We start from the raw sequence: 17,016 nt of genomic DNA on the forward strand, positions 1-17,016 counted from the left end.
GTTCATACACAATGTATTACAGTGATACGCTTTTATACAGCGCTACATGGTACTGAAATTAAAGCTGATTTCAAAAGTCTAGCATTTTTAGTAAGCCATGGACATTTATTTATTTTGCTAAATTCTGGGATAAAACACACAGCATGAGGCTGCATACTGCGTGGACTCCCTTGACCAAGAATATTTTTCACTTAAAAGAACAGGAGATCTCATTTTTTATTCATTTTTATTTAAGTATCAGATTCAAAGCCCTTCTCGCTGATATAAACATTACCATTGCCTGGATCAATTAATTTATTCAAAATCACATTAATTAATAAATGAAATTCACTCATAAAATTACTTGACACAGCATGAATGAGCATGTTTATCATTTCTGAATTAAAATTCATATGGAATTTAATGATTATTAATAGTTAAAGAAAACAATTAAGACAAATTCAACCAACATTTTGACCTTTTAAGGCAAGGTTAGCTTCGATAAAATGCAAAATGTGGTGCAACTCCCAAAAAACATTATTTTATACGATTTATTGATTTTATATTATATATATACATATATATGCCTGTGTGTGAGTGTGTGTGTGTGTATTTAAAAAACATTTTTGAAAATATGCTATTTTTACCTGACAGTTACACCACATGACATTTTTAGAGTTAAATTAAACTAAAAACTAGTGTAAACTAAACTATTACACTAAATTGACGCATCCAATAGCTAAATTTTTCAAAACCACATGAATCCGACATGAATAACAGGGTTATTAGTTAACTATAACTAAAACTGAAACTAGAAAGAATGAATGAATGAATGACTGAATGAATGAATGAATGAATGAATGAATGAATGAAAATGAAATATTCCATGAAAAAAAACAAATGCCAACTGAAATAAAACAAAACAAAAAAAATTATTTTAGCTAATCACCAAGGCAACACTTCTCATTTTAATTTAGTTTAACTTGATGTACTAAAATAACTAAAACTAAATAAAAATTTATAAAGACTATACAGACATACCTAAAAAATAACATATAAAATAAAAATGACACAAACAAAAAAAACAAATTTACTCAAACTTTAGCTAAAATGAGAATGGAAAATATAAAAATATATAAATATAAAACACAATAATAGTATCTCAATGACACTAAAATAACACTGATAAATACAAAGATTTTCTAAAAACTTGGTACTTGTTTGATGACTTAAAACAAATTAAAACCACACAGCAATTGTAGGACATAAGTGGTATGCTGCAAAGTAACATCAGCATTTTGTGACAATATTAAAAGCAAAAGGTCCTTGGCTAGTATTCATCTGCACTGTAAACTGGAACAACAAACCTGCATGTGCATGACTACAATGTGTGCATCTCAAGGTAACAAATACAACAGAAGAAAGAATATAGAACGAAAGACTCGTGCATTTAAAGGGGTCATAGGATGCTACATGCACTTTTACAAGCTGTTTGAACTGAAATGTGTGTTGGCAGTGTGTGTACACAACCACCCTATAATGATAAAAATCCACCCAGTGTTTGTTTTTTAATCTGGTTAAATGTTTTCCCCTTTCTCAAATCGAGCCGATCTCAGATTAGCAAGTTTCACGATGAATGCGGCTAAAGTAAACAGTCTCTCTGAGAGCGGCTCAGAAGAGAGGGGCGGGGTCAGCAGAGCTCATTAACATTTAAAGGAAAATGCTACAAAAACGGCTTGATCTGAAAAGAGCTGTTTTTGAGTAAAAAAGGTGTTTTTACACTACCATTGAGAAATTTTAACCAAACTATGTTACAGACTTTTCATTAAGACCCTAAAGAATCATATCAACTTGTGGAATATGGGCATCCTATGACCCCTTTAAGATAAGGCTATCCGAGAAGCACGGGTCCCTGCAGCGTAGAGAGCACAGAGGCGAAATTAACTGCAGTAGCGTTCACTTCATGACATGGCCAAGCGTTTTTATGCACAGATCTAAAGGATAAGAACCCACATAATAATTAATTATTTACTAAATATGTTTTTCTCATGCGGATAATCAAAGTAAGCCAGCCAGTGTGAGAAGCAGTGAGAAACTGTTTCATAAAAACCACAATCTTGCTTGCGTGGTCTCCAGCGCCCGAGTTTGTCATGTTAACATTCAAGGCAGCTGTCTTTGACATCTCGTGCGCTTGTAGTCGTGACTTAATAATGGATCAAAGAGGTTTCTGCGCCCTGATTGGCCGAGGGTAAACCCACTTCAAAATGGCAATCACAACATCAGCCTAAAGTATATCATTCTGTCTGAAGGGAACCTTGCAGTTCTGTCCGGTTGATTGTAATCAGTCACTGTGGTAAGCACATTAAAACCATCATAATCCCAAATAGCAGCCTAGAGGGATGTCAGATTGATCTGCTTTACAAATTAGGTGGCACTTGTGCTCCACTTGCTTAGTGAGTGGAAGACTGCAGAATATAATGCTCTGCGCTGCTAAAGCATTTTCAGTTTTCATGATTAAGCCGAAAGGTGCGTTTCAACCTTTAGGTCTAGACAAAATTGCCAAAATAGCTGGAAAGTTACATTGCATAACACGCAAAAGCGTTCACAGCTCTCTTAGGAATTGTTTCCAGATTTGCGACCAGCCAAGAGACAGTCTGCGTCTAATGAATATGTAGCGTTATTACAACGAGGAGGACAAATGGTAGAGGTATCAAAACAGCTCGCTGTATTAAAGGGATAGATAATGCAAAATGAAATTATTTCATCATTTACTCATCCTCATGCTGATATTAACCTGTAAGATGTTCTTTCTTCTGTGGAACACAAAAGGAGATGTTTAGCAGAATGTTCACGCTGCTCTTTTCCACACAATGAAAGTAAATAGTGATCTTTGGTTCATGTTTGTCTCGTAACCTATTGCAACATGCTGAATTTGATTATGCACATATTCATAAATTCCATAAACGAGAGGACTGTCAATATAAAACTTTCATTTCATTCCACAGCCATGCAGTGCCAAAAATGTAATTATGAACTGAGCTCTCTTCTCCAAAAAACTAATTAAACAAGTAGTAGTTTATGGAATAGGCCATTTAAAAAAAAAAAAATCACTTCACAGCCGCCATCTGCTGTTTGAGCACACAGAGATAAACAAGTAAATAACTATAATTTCGAATGCCTCTAGAAATGTGAGACTGTGAGACGCAGGTTCAGTTACTTAACTACAGGCAGGTGGGCAAAGTTTTCCTTGTGCTTTTCACAGAAATTGTTCAATTGTTAAAGATTAAATGGTTTAACCGATGCAGATAGAAATGCACTGAATGCTATCAATGAAATGTGCAGTTTAAAGGATATTGGGGTAAGATTCTTTTTGTTTTTTTAATCTAAACTGTGCACTAGGCAACATTATTCAGGGTTAGCTAACAAAGTATAAAATATTTTTGTTTTTGGGGCATTTTTGCATTTTAAATTCTAAATGAAAATTTGAAATTCTGCTTTCTATCTGAAATACACTGAAGTTTATAGTGGAATAAGATTAACTAGAAACTAAAACTGAACAAACACGGAAATAAAAATAAATTAAACCTAAACAGCAACAAAATTACTAAAAATTTAAATAAAAATAAAAAATCAAATTTTATTTTAATAAATCTAACAAAAAAATAAAAAGTATTTTTTTATAAAAAAAAATAAATTTTTATAAAAAGTTTTTTAAAAATCTAATAGTAATAATACTTAGATAACATTGCCGGACAAGGATAAAATAAATCAAAATAAAATACACTAATATACGTTGTCTGATATCACCTGAAATTCAATTAAAATAATAAACATTGTTTTATAAATTGGCAATTCATTAACATAATGTATAATATAATTTTTCTAACAAAATAATTTTGCTTTAACAAATTCGTTTTATCTGAATGCCATGTAGAAAATATCCATTCTCTTAGCATAAAAATTTCACATTTCTCATGTGCATCTCTCAGTCTAGATGGAGGTGATGGGTTCATTCTAAATATATGATAAACATTATGCACAGTTTGCTAGATTAAGGGATGACACATCTTACCCCACTCATATGTACTCTTTATAGATGTAAAGGAAAGTGAGATCATAAGAGATGAGAGACGATGATGAAATATTGAAAAACACAGATGAAAGAAAATGACTTATTTAAAATGACTAAATGCAAGATGAAATACCAAATCTATCTCACATCTCCAAGGAAAATGCAGACCATTATGACAGAATAATGACTGCCACAGATAAATTACACTTCAAAGCAAAATAAGTTAAACCCCCGAGGCTGCAGAAATCTGCTCAGAGTCATGTTCGTGTTAATCAGCTGGCAAATCCATTTGTGCAAACTGAACATGTTATATAACCAATTATTGCACTTCACAACTGAAAAATAATGAGATTATATTGCTGATATTTAAAAACCGTCAACGCATCAAAAGAGTCTCGGAAAACCGAAGGTCGCAGCATCGGATTGGTCAATGCACTGAGAACGAAGTAGTGTAGCGGCACAGGATTACGAGAACACTAAACCAAATATCTGCCTCAGGAGATTAAATGAAAACATGAAAGACGACTGCTAAAATGAGACGTCAATAGATGTGCTTTATTCCAAATCAAACGTGCTGCTATACATAAATGTGATTGTATGAAGGCAGCCTAGTTGACTACTTAGCTTGATATTTATATAACTGTCAGAACTGGGTCATTATGACAAGTCGGGCATCAAAGTCCCTGTAACCACCAAGCCACAAAAGTGAGTCCTGGACATGCACCAACACACACCAATACAACACACACCATCTCCTCCATCACATCAAAGCAAGATGGGCTGAGACTAAAAAAATCACTGGCCAATCAAATCTCACAGCATATGATGCACATGCATCTAATACCATTATCTACTGTATCACATGCATATAATAACTATTACCTACTGTATTTGTTCATGTAATGTCAATTATTATACTTAAAGGGATTCCAATTAAAAAAAAAATATAAAAAAATGAAAATTCATTTCAAACCTGTATGACTTTGGATTAGGCATGGGCCGGTGTCCTGACATTTTATCCTACCCGTCAGATTGTCCTACCAGCGTTTACTGCGCATGCGCACATCAATATTGCGTCCTTTTTCTCATGCTGAACAACAATATTTAATGTATCTGCATTACTGTAAGGGTAGGTTTAGGGTTGGGGTAGGTGTAGACTTTAATAAAACACAATCTAATAGGTAGAAACAATTATTTAGTGTTGGTTTCCTGTAGCTGTATCCCGTCTAGCCACAACCGCGAATTTAACACATAATTACTGTATTTGCATTACTGTAAGGGTAGGTTTAGGGTTGGGGTAGGTGAAGATGTTAATAAACCATAATTTTACAGGTAGCATTTTTCGTTGTCGAATTGTACTTCCCACTGTTTTAATGGGAGGTAGCACAATTCGACAGAACACCGGTATAAGATTTTGACGGTGTGATAACCTTAAGCAAAAATATCACGGTTTCACGGTATTGTCGTTACAGCTCTAAAAGGTGTTCTTTTTAAACGACTGGGTAACAAAAAAAATATATATATTTTAATGGGAGGTAGCACAATTCGACAGAACACTATAAGATAAGATAAGATTTTGACGGTGTGATAACCTTAAGCAAAAATATCACGGTTTCACGGTATTGTCGTTACAGCTCTAAAAGGTGTTCTTTTTAAACGACTGGGTAAAAAAAAAAATATATATATATTTTGTTTTTGAGCAACATACAGAATATTAGGAACAGTAGAATTTGTTTATTTTTTCTTTGATTTGTTTCCTAAAAAGAAGAAAAATAAAGACTGACATCTTTATTTAACCTAAATCTGTAATTACAGTTATTTAATTTTAGTTATATAATTCATATACATATCATTTATATCATTTCATATCATTTAGTTATATAATTTCATATACATAATTTGATTTAACAAGAACCCAATTTGAAGCAAAAACAGAATGTTCTGAAATTATACTACATGCCTGAACGAAACAAACAGCAGAAGCTCTGAATGAGACGCAGATTCACTCTCTGACAGCAGGAGGCGCTCCTGGAACACCAGATACAGCGTTTGCAGCGACAAGCTGCAAAAAGACAATAAATGGCCAGTTGCCGATCGCGTAAATTCCAGGGGAAGCTCCTTAGCTCGGCCATCCTACGCACACGTGACTGACCGCTCGCTCGCACCAACAGGAGGAGGAGGGTCGTGTTACTCTCTACACTGCACTCAACCTGAGGGATTCCTACACGTTCAGTCTTTGTGGAGACATGAAAAACAGCGCATACCGCAGGAACGGTATAACGGAAAATATTAGTGGTTTTTAAACCGTGTAATTTTTTTTCAATCGCAGTATACCTTGAAACCGGTAATCGGCCCATGCCTACTTTGGATAGTTCACCGAAAAATTTCAAATGGTTGACGGTAGCCATTGACTTCCATAGTATTTTGTTGCATTATTTTTTTAATACAATGAAAGTCAATGAGGTACACATTTGGAATGTCATCATTTACTCTCTGTTCCAAAACCTGGATCACAAAACAAGGCGTTTTTTTGTCTATACAATGAAAGTCAATGAGGTTCGATGTTGTTTTGGATCCCATTTACTTTCATTGTATAGGCAAAAAGTGTTAATTTCTTTAAAATATCTTCTTTTGTGTTCCAGGTTTGGAAAAACATAATTTACTCACCCATCCAAAACCTGTACAATGTTGTTACAACCCTTTAGGAGTTTGTTTCTTCTTTGAGGAAATATATTAGTGTTTTGTTTTTTTTCCAAAAAAAAGGCAGTGAGGTTCAGTGTTGTTTTGGACCCCATTGACTTTCATTGTATAGACAAAAACTGTTAATTTCATTAAAAATATATATATATATCTTTTTTGTTCCAGGTTTGGAACGACATCATTTACTCACCAATCCATAATTTGTATGATGACAACTATTTTTGGGGGGTCAAGCATCTCTTTGAATACCTGTTTTTGCATTAGTAGCACAATCAAATTACACAACTGTTAGAAAAAGCATCAATCGAATAGGGTGTTTTAGATAGAAAACAAGGGAATTTTGTAATGAAATTGTAATGAGTCGGGTATAAATCCCAAATATGGAGATTTACAATGTAATATTACATAGGTTTCAACAACCAACCCACAAGTCGATGGGCTTACCATGAAAAAAATCAATGTGTTTCTAATGGCAGTCCATCCTTGAATTCAAATGTCCTACTCTTTCAATCATTAAAATGAATTTATTACACTAGTCTCTGTGTTCCTACACCATTTTACACTATAAAACGCCTGTCGGACAAGTTCCCAAAACCCTGATCTTCAGCAGCCAGTCAATATTTACTCAGTCAGTCCACTGATCTGCATCTCCCTAGACACAACCATTGCGTGCATCAAGATATTTTTTGCTTTCACTTGGGAGTTGGGGATGTTCTCCAAAGCGCTGGCCCGGGAAGTTTGCTTCAAACAAGGACAAAAAAACACTGCAACTATACTATAAGCATTGTTGAAAACTCAGCACTGTAGACCTGAAGACAGCTGCGCGTCCTCAAATCCCATCACAGTAAGTCAACATCTGTGTGAGAGATAACATCACTCCTCACATTCACATGGGCACTTCCCATCTCCTCTTCACCACTGAAATCCATTGTTTTTAAGAGCTGCCACCTTATGGCAAGCCATTTTAACATTCATTCCTGAACACTACTGGTATGTATTCCAATAATCACTTGCATCTTTTCCAATATTCTAGTTGTTACTTAGTATACTGTATAGCTTTACTAGTACTAGAGACACTGTTCTTTATCTCTATTGTTATTAGTAACATTTTTAATCTTACTAGTTACTGTTGTTTTTTGCTTGTCACATGTAATGGCCAGGCAGAATGACTACTTTGTAGTTTAATGAAAATCTGATTGTAAAATGTTACTAGTAACAACCAGAATACATCCTAATGTCTATTCAATTGCTACAAGTCTTATAGTAGTATTATTTTATATTTATATTTTGAATTAGATTTTATTTTGATTTTTTGTTTTAGTTTAAATTTGAGTAATTTTATTAAGTGCTTTTCTATTAATTAATTTTATTAATTTATTTTTACTTCAGTTTTAGTTTTAGTAATTTCCAGTTAATAATCTTTGATTCTTTAAACTTAAAACTGATTTCAGTTAGTTTCAGTTAGGTAACATTTGTAATTTCTGTTTAGTTTATGTTTTTCATTGAATATTTATATCTTATTCAATTTCAGCTTTGTTTCAATAAAAAAAAAATGTTTTAATTAACAATAATATCCCTGAATATTCCTAGGAAAACTTGAATACATCAGTACTAGTACTTGATTTAAAAAGAAAAATTAGCTCTAGTACCAAATTAATAGTTACTAGTAAAACTAGAATAGGTTTCAGCAACAAATTGAGTACATACTAGCTAGAAGTGAATATTTGATATCTGAACTACAGCTCAGCAAAAATGTGAAAAATGTTACCAGTGAAAATGGACTAGTTAATTGTCACTAGAGTGATAGCGACTAGTAGCAAAAGAATAAGTTCTACAGTAGAATGTCTTGTGATACTAGTAAACACTGGATTACTTACTAGTCATTAAAAAAAAATCGGCATTAGTAAAATACTGCTAATGTTTACTACTAATATAAGTACTAGTAACTTAATGTCTACTAGTTAGTGCTAAGGATTAGTGACAGTGGACTAGTTAATTGTCACTATAGTGATAGTGACTAGTAGCAAAAAAAAAATTTACTAGAATGTCTTGTGATACTAGTAAACACAGGATTACTCACTAGTCATTTAAAAATCAGAAAATTAAATGACTAGTGAGTAATCCTGTGTTACAAAAAATCAGCATTAGTAAAATACTGCTAATGTACAGGCTACTTCAAATATAAGTACAAGCAACTTAATGTCTACTAGTTAGTGCTAAGGATTAGTGACAGTGGACTAGTTAATTGCCACTGTAGTGATTGTGGCTGTTAGCAAAAGTACTAGAATGTGTAAATATTAGTGACTAACTGAACAAATATGAGCCATTACTGGAATAGTATCTAATGAATAGTTTCTACTGAAATTGAAATAATTCTAGTAAACACTGGATTACTTACTAGTCATTTACTAGACCAAGTACTAGTAAAGTGCTGCTAATGTATATTATTATTATTAATACTAGTAACAATAGCTACTAGTGCTAAGGAATCAATCAGTACGTTTACATGGACAACGATATTCTGATTTTAACACGATTAAGACAATACTCTGATTAAGAATCTACCATGTAAACAGAGATTTTTGATTACCTTAATCCGGCTAAAGTCATACTCGAAGTAAACACAAATCGAATTAAGACGTGGAGTATTCCTATTTTAGTCGCATTATCAAAGTGCAGTATAGACATGTACACACCTTAATCACACTATTACCGTTGTGTGGGACTTTTCGCCGCATTTTGCGTCAGGATACGCACATGGCAGTGGTCAACCGTTTGACGGCAAACAAAAGAGCATGGCTTCAACAACACTGCCATCTGTTTGCACGTATAGCATGACAAATTATTAACTGCACTTGAAGCTTTCGTAAAAAAAAATAAAAAATGAAACACCCAAAACTGTATATGGCATCAGTGGTGTAGTCTACGTGATACGCAGGTATACGCCGTATACCCACTAGGAAATGTAAAGGATTTCCGTATACCCACTTAAAAAAGCACGAGGATACGTAACAACATCGTTTTGTAACAGAACTTTCACGCGTTCATTCATAAATTCACCCCGTCCATGTTGCGAAGCACCTACTTCTTGAAAATCACGCCGTGTTTCTGCTGATGACCAGTGCTATTGCGCAACTCTTGCACAGCACTGAATGTGAATCACTAAAGGAGATATGAAACGAAAGCAAATTCAAACTACACTCTTTCTGTGTTTTCGTAAGCCTGCCCCTGAAGCTGCTGCTGCTTCAGCAAGCAGTGACAGATCAGTCAACTGTACCGAACGTCTTTCACACTGGCCTTAGATAGTCACTACCTGACATGGTCATGATCAAATATGTTAGCTTTGCTTGGCGGCATAAAGGAAAAGTATGCAATTATTTGTAAATTTAACTGTCTGAAAACGAAAGTAAATGAAGGGAGTTGAAAAATTTCTTATCCTGTGGCACCCTCTAGTGGACTGCAGTTATCCTCTAGAGAGGGCATTTTTGCTCAGCCAATGCAAGTCTATGGGAAAGCTTATGGGGTGTCGCTGTGGTACGGGGAGTATGAGGCTGGGAGGGAATATCAGAGTATACCCACTACAAAAAACTACTAGACTACACCACTGTATGGCATCATAATGAAGATGAACTATACAGTATGTTTATACATGAAATTCTGGAGGGAACGTTGGATGGTGCCGCGTGGGGACGTAATGACGTGTGCCATTAATTGATTTATTTACTATAACATATAAAACGGGAACATGAAAGGAATATTCTAAAAGCAACTAATGTAAACACCTTAATCATAATATTGTCTTATTTAGAATAAGGTAAATAATTAGATTACTGATGTCCATGTAAACGTTGTCAGTGTTAACACGGCTTGCCACAGCCACCGTGCAATTTACGAGGTCAATGAAATTGCCTTCAAATATTCGCCCAGTTCGCCCATGGCAGACCCGCGGGCCAAAATATCTCCGCCACGGGGCGGAACACCCCCCGCCCCCTCGCGCATAATACCACGGTCCTTAGAATCCAAACAAAGCTCAAATTTCATTGACATGTTTCTGTGCCACATTTTGTAAGTTCTGTTACCGGGAGCGACGATGGAACGTTCGCGGCGGCTTCAATCGATAACCACAGCGATCACGCACGGGATCTGAAATGCACCTTTGTGTGTAAACAGGATTTCTGCGGGAATAATGTGCAGACAGCAGCCCCAGACAGCGGAGGGGTCGCTCTCTCTCTCTCTCTCTCGTTCACACGGAGAGATAGCGACGCGCTGATGTTTATCCTCACCTTGCTTTACGCACTTCAGCCGGAACGGGTCTTTGCAGTGCTTGATCACGGCCAGCACATCCCTGATGGTGAGCCCCGCCACCGGTGTATCGTTGACCTCCAAGAGCAGCTCGTCCTGGGACAGCTTGCCGCTCTGGATGGCCACCTTACCCTGCTTCACCTCCCCAAAATAAGGGAAATTGCCGTTCTCGGCGCCCCCTTTCAAGTCGAACCCCAGCTCGCCCTCCTTATTCCTGGTGAGCACCGCTTCGTGGACTTTGTTCGTCCAGTGGTTCTTCTTCTTCAGACTCTTTGACATCGCTGACAATTGACGACTCGCCTACCAGTGTGCGGCTGCTGGATGGCACCTCATCCCTGCCCCGGTGTGGCGTATCGCGAGTCCCGAGGCGCGCTCAGATCCTCCGCGGCTGGCCGCTGCTCGTAGTGTCCATGTTGCATGCAGTGGAGTTGCGCTGAGAGCTGCAGCAGCAGTACGCAACTGTATGGAGGAGCACGCTCGCTTACACGCTGACTGCCGAGTGACCCGGATGTGATGTCTAGGAGGAGGCAGGAATGCTAGTGCAAAACGAGCGTGCATTCCTCAAAACGGGATTCACGTAAAAGTGAGCCTTGGACGAAAAGGGAAGGAAAGTGCGCAATGAGAGCTGGCTCAAACAGAAGTTATGGTGTTTTCGATTCCCAAGTTTATGGAATCGATCTAGTCGAATCCGAGTTTTGATTCAAGACAAATACATAGATTTATAAGAAAAACGTGCAAAGTATAACTTGACCCTTTTTTTGTTTGTTTGTTTGTGTGTTTTACAAAATATCATGTTCGATTGCAAGTTTTTTTTTTTTCCAAGTTTGTAGAATCGATCGAGTCGAATCCAAGATTTAATTCAAGACAGATATATCTGGATTCATAAGAAAAAAATAGCATGTTGATCTTTTATGAGTTTTTCTATGTTATAAATTAATTATTTTTTGGTAGTAAAACCAGCAAGTTTCCATTAAAACATAAAACTACGTCTATTCTTCTATGTTTTTAACAAAATGTGTTGAGTGACTCATAAATTAAACGATTATGTTGGTAGGCTAGTATGATTTACAACATCTTCACATTTTCTATAAAAACACTACTTTATTTGCGGTTATTTATACGAAATCTGCATAAATTAAGTATAATAATTTAAAATCATTTTTTAATACATGTATAGTTTTGCAATGCAAGGACGTTTCATTCAATATTAAGGGGACTGAGGGGGTTTACTGTAAGTTTATGTAATAAAGAGACTTATAGTAAGGAATTAAATTATTTTAAACCCACGATCCCATGAATTTCATATATTCAGCTCCCAAATTCAGCATAGTTTGTGTTAGCATGATGCATAATCATGGTTATTAAATATATAAATAAATAAATCAGATAAATGAGATGTAAGACCATTTATTATAATTAGATCATGCAAATTATATGCAGATTAAAGTGGATAATGTGTTCAGTTCAATATTGTCTGGATTAGGATTACACAACTGCTCTATTTCCAACCATAAAAAGGTCTATATTTATTGTTAGACTTATTTATAGCAGTTTTATGGGCACATATTTTACAGCCAGGATATAAGAGTTACAATAAAAATGTACATTTTCAATTTACATCATTAGTTGGAATCCATTAAATAATATTACTACCACACAAGGCAACTTGTTATTCAGCAATATTAATCGATCCTAAAAGCTATTGTGCCTTGGCACATGCAATACGCAAAAAAAAAAATTACACCCATTTGCCATCTACAAAGTACAGAGTGGATTAAAGTTGCTAAAATAGTCCGTCATCTGTAATGTCTCACAGGCCTTTTAAATGATCAGTCATTTCCTAAGAGAAGAGGCGTCATCTGTTGTGGTTGATCAAACAAACAGAGCTGTTAAAGGGGTCATATGATGCTTTTTTAAAGATCATTATTTTGTGTATTTGGTGTAACAGAATATGTTGACATGCTTTAATGTTCAAAAAACACATTATTTTTCAAATACTGTACATTATTGTAAGTCCTCTATGCCCCGCCTCTCTCAAACGCTTCGTTTTCTCCTGATCCTGTCTGATCAGGATATTGGAGGTCCGGTGTAGTAAAGTATTGACTCTTTTGATCAGGTTCTTCATCTCTTTCCTCTTACCTTCCACTTTATTGGCCGTCCGTTTGATCTGCCCGGGAGTCTGAGAGATTAGTCAAATCACTTACATTTAAATCCCAATCTTACCCTAAATTAGAGCCTGCATGGGCCACATGGACATGTGGATGATCTAATGCTGTAAGTCAGTTGGGTGAAGGCTGGAGATCGGTACTGTGTGGTTTTACACTTTATTGGAGGGTGTGTCACAAAACGTGAATCTAGATTTAGTGCAAAGCATTTAATTTAATACAATTTAAGCTGGCTTTTCAAACGAGAAGTCATCCATTATATAAATTAGGATTAGGAACAAGGTGAGAATTACTCGTGTGTGTGTGTGTGTGTGTGTGTATAGAATTATTATTACTACAGTCAAACCTGAACACAGAAAGCATTTTGTTATACAAAACATTAAAGGGGTCATATGATGCGATTTCAAGTTTTTTGGGTCTGATCTTATTTCAACCTCTTATTTCAGTTTTCTGAATCATTTTGGCTATATGGTTATAGCCATACCAATTCATTTGGGTGTGTATAATTGTGTGTGTGTGAGTGTATGTGTCTTTTTTGCACTCTAGATATTTTAGAGTTTCACCCCTTCCTTGCTGCGCAATTTTTTTTCTGCATCGTGGGGGATTTGTAGATTGTACACAAAAATTTTCTGTATTTTCAATTTTTTGGTCATTTCCCATTCATTTCCTATGGTCGGTCATTTTTGACCAAAGACCATGATTGTGACTTTTTTTTTTTTTTTACGAGCACTTAGCTTTTTTGAATCATGGCCTCAATTTTTTTGTGTGTTCACATACCAAGTGCCATAAAAGTCACTAAGTTTCGTACCATTCCGATGAAGCTACGATTTTTAGAATTTCAAAATGTAAAATTTTTCAGTCAAAAGTAACCGAAGACCGCACCAAGGGTTAAGAAATGTTGCCTCTGCAATTCAATTAAATGAGGTTGTTGTTTCCCCCCCCCAAAATATTATTTTGAAATTCAGTTCAATTATGTTTTTTCCCCCTAAACATTATTTCCAAGTAATTAACTTTTTATGGTTTTAGTTAACTAAATAAACCCTGCTTTATACAGATTTTTATCTGCAAATAAATAAATCTTTGCACCAGTTTCCCATCAGTCCTAAAGCATAACCTAAATTCATTCAAATAATTTGCCTGCCTGTTATACATGACACACAGCTGCCAATGGGAAACACGTTTCTGCCTTGTCCTGTCATCACCACAAGAGTGCAGTGTGCTTCCATGCTTTTAACAACACTGTGTGTATATGCTTACAGCATATTCCTGTTGGGGCTATATTGATTTATAGACATCTCATACACTTCAAAAACTTCTATTTAAAGCAAAACCTTCCTCAAATGTGGTTTTTGTGTGCATGAGGGTGAAGGTTGCTATTTAAAAAAAATGTTATGAAATGGACTATTTGCACAAAAAGTGAAAAAAACTTGAAAATCTTATTTCAGGATGACGTTATTTCCACAGCATTTTTATTAGCAAAATAGTGAATATTAGTCAACATTCGTTCCCATCCAATGAGAACCTACATTAAAGGGATGTGAATTTTAACCCATTTTAATTGATCATGTTACTATCAGAAAAGACTCCCACTGAGGGCTTCTATATGACATTACATTGTACAGGTTGTCAAATCATGTATTATATAACATGGGTGTGTGAACCTAGTGCAAAAAGGAAAGTTTTACAGGAATTCTGAAGAGAAATTCTTTGGTCCCTTTTAATGGATTCAAAAAGGGTTCCCTTTGATCAATTAAAAAAAAAATTTTAAAAAAAAAACGCAAACCATTGACCTTTTGCAAAGTTCTCCATTAAAACAGTTCATGATTTGCAGGTGCAGAGGAACCAATTCATCAGCAAATTTCAGGCTCACCACAGTTTTTCCATCATTCCAATCACAGGCAAATCTGAAAACACGCACACTGGTAATGACGGCTGTGCTCGGGTTTTCAGAACTATTCTGACATGCTTGGATTTTTCCCCCATTGAATTCACAGCTCCCACAGGTGTTTGGTCTCAAAAATATCTTGCTTTCATAGTCTAGACTACTATTGAACAGATGAAAGCTGTGTGGATAAATATCAGCTGGCTCTTATTTAACATAGCTGAAGTGGGGGAAAAAAAGCACTGCAACATTAACTGCAAGGCACATGACCTTAAAGACAGAAAGCGACAGAATGATGTTCCCAAAATCCCATTGATTGAAAAATACCCTTAAAAAGGATCTGTAAAGTCAACGTCTAAAAACTGTGAAAAACTCCAGCAACAATTACAGTTGTACAAATATTTTACACAAAATGCTCTTTTTTTTTTCCCTAAAGCGCGCTAAAAAAATTTCTAAAATGTTTGGAGAACATAAATATAAAAAGTTAAGTAACGCATTCAACATTCAGGTTCATGGTTGACCTTCCTCCTGCTCTGGTTCTCCCAAAGATTTCACATCAGGCCACTCGCAGTCACACTGTGAAAGGGAACATTTAGTGGATAAATAAACAGTTTTACCAAAATCATGACGATGAATGAATTAAAAATGAATCTGTTGTGCTGCTGCTCACCAGCGAGATGGCTTGTTTTAGAAGAGCCCACAGTCCTTAAGGTTGTTTTTGATGATGACGTCAGTGACTGCGTCAAAGACGAACTGCACGTTCTTGGTGTCGGTGGCGCAGGTGAAGTGGGAGTAGATCTCTTTGGTGTCCTTCTTCTTATTCAGGTCCTCAAACTGACACTGAATGTAAGCGGCTGCGTCCTCATACGTGCTGGATCCTTGTAGAGAGATTCACACAATTAATATGGAGAAATACACAAAGTATATTAAGTGATAAATTAATATATAATATAATTTACAGTACATTACTTCATAATATTATAGGGAAAAATAGTATTACATTTTCTATATAATATATTACTTTCTATTCTATTTGTATATTAAACTAATTCTAAATATTAATAGTATCTCTATATTAAAGGTGCAGTAGGAGATCTTGGAAAATGCTAACTTTAGCCTGATAGCACTGAAAGCGAACGTCCCACCCTCTCTGCAATCGCCGTCCAAAGCCATGCCCCCTGAACGCATATACGCTCACAGACCAGAATACCAGAGACAACATTATAATAGGCTACATCATGTGTCATTCACCGGTGAGAAAACATTATAGCTCAGTTAGTAAAAGTACTACAATACCAGGAAGGAAGATCAGGTTGTTGATGTTTGCCTGCCATTCTCGCTCTGTCTGCACAGCGTACGTGAACGCGCTGATGACGTATCCTGTCTGCGCAAACCGGGTGGCAAGAGGTATGCTAATACACACGTTAACAGGCAGGTAGAAAAGTCAATAAAAATGCTCGGACCGAGCGTTTTGATTGGACGAACATTTCTTGGTCCTACGCCTTCCACAGAATATATAAATACATTTAGAACTAAATGATTGCTATCGGGTTGTAAAGAGACTCTCAACCAGCATAAAAACATTTTCTGAAGGTAATCACCTATTGCACCTTTAAAATAATACTGATATATACACATCTATAATATATACTATTTTAGGGATTTGTGTTATTTTAGTATCATTGAGAAAATTATTTATATTTTATTTTTGTTTTCTTTTCAAATTTCAAGTCGAACAAGCCTAATGATTCAATGGACAATTCATAAAGAACCATTTACTTCACTCCTGAATGAATCAGCCATTTGAATGAATCAAATGATCGACTCAATCAATGACTTAATCATTTAGACATTTACCACCACCTACTGGCAGTTTTAGTTTATTATTTAGAGTATCATTTCAATCAAGAAATAAT

The 17,016-nt window shown here is 35.6% G+C and overlaps 2 protein-coding genes across 3 annotated transcripts in view; both read right to left on the minus strand.

Annotated features, from left to right (window-relative positions):
• The window catches only part of LOC107753655 (membrane-associated guanylate kinase, WW and PDZ domain-containing protein 2-like), a 106,226-nt gene extending 94,614 nt beyond the window's left edge, over positions 1-11,612 (minus strand). Inside the window, exon 1 of the mRNA XM_016569862.1 lies at positions 11,035-11,612. Coding sequence (XP_016425348.1) covers positions 11,035-11,332 — 298 coding nt within the window. The 5' untranslated portion in view covers positions 11,333-11,612. The remainder of the gene's footprint in view (positions 1-11,034) is intronic.
• A 3,301-nt stretch (positions 11,613-14,913) lies between these two features.
• The window catches only part of LOC107753581 (guanine nucleotide-binding protein G(i) subunit alpha-1-like), a 15,003-nt gene continuing 12,900 nt past the window's right edge, over positions 14,914-17,016 (minus strand). For both annotated transcript variants that reach the window (XM_016569765.1, XM_016569763.1), the window contains exons 8-9: positions 15,771-15,978; positions 14,914-15,676 (exon numbers count right to left, since the gene is read on the minus strand). In XM_016569765.1, coding sequence (XP_016425251.1) covers positions 15,788-15,978 — 191 coding nt within the window. In that variant the 3' untranslated portion in view covers positions 14,914-15,676; positions 15,771-15,787. The remainder of the gene's footprint in view (positions 15,677-15,770; positions 15,979-17,016) is intronic.

This window comes from Sinocyclocheilus rhinocerous, unplaced genomic scaffold (assembly GCF_001515625.1).
Source record: "Sinocyclocheilus rhinocerous isolate Xijiao unplaced genomic scaffold, SAMN03320098_v1.1 scaffold200, whole genome shotgun sequence".
In the NCBI taxonomy this organism is placed as follows: Eukaryota; Metazoa; Chordata; class Actinopteri; order Cypriniformes; family Cyprinidae; genus Sinocyclocheilus; species Sinocyclocheilus rhinocerous.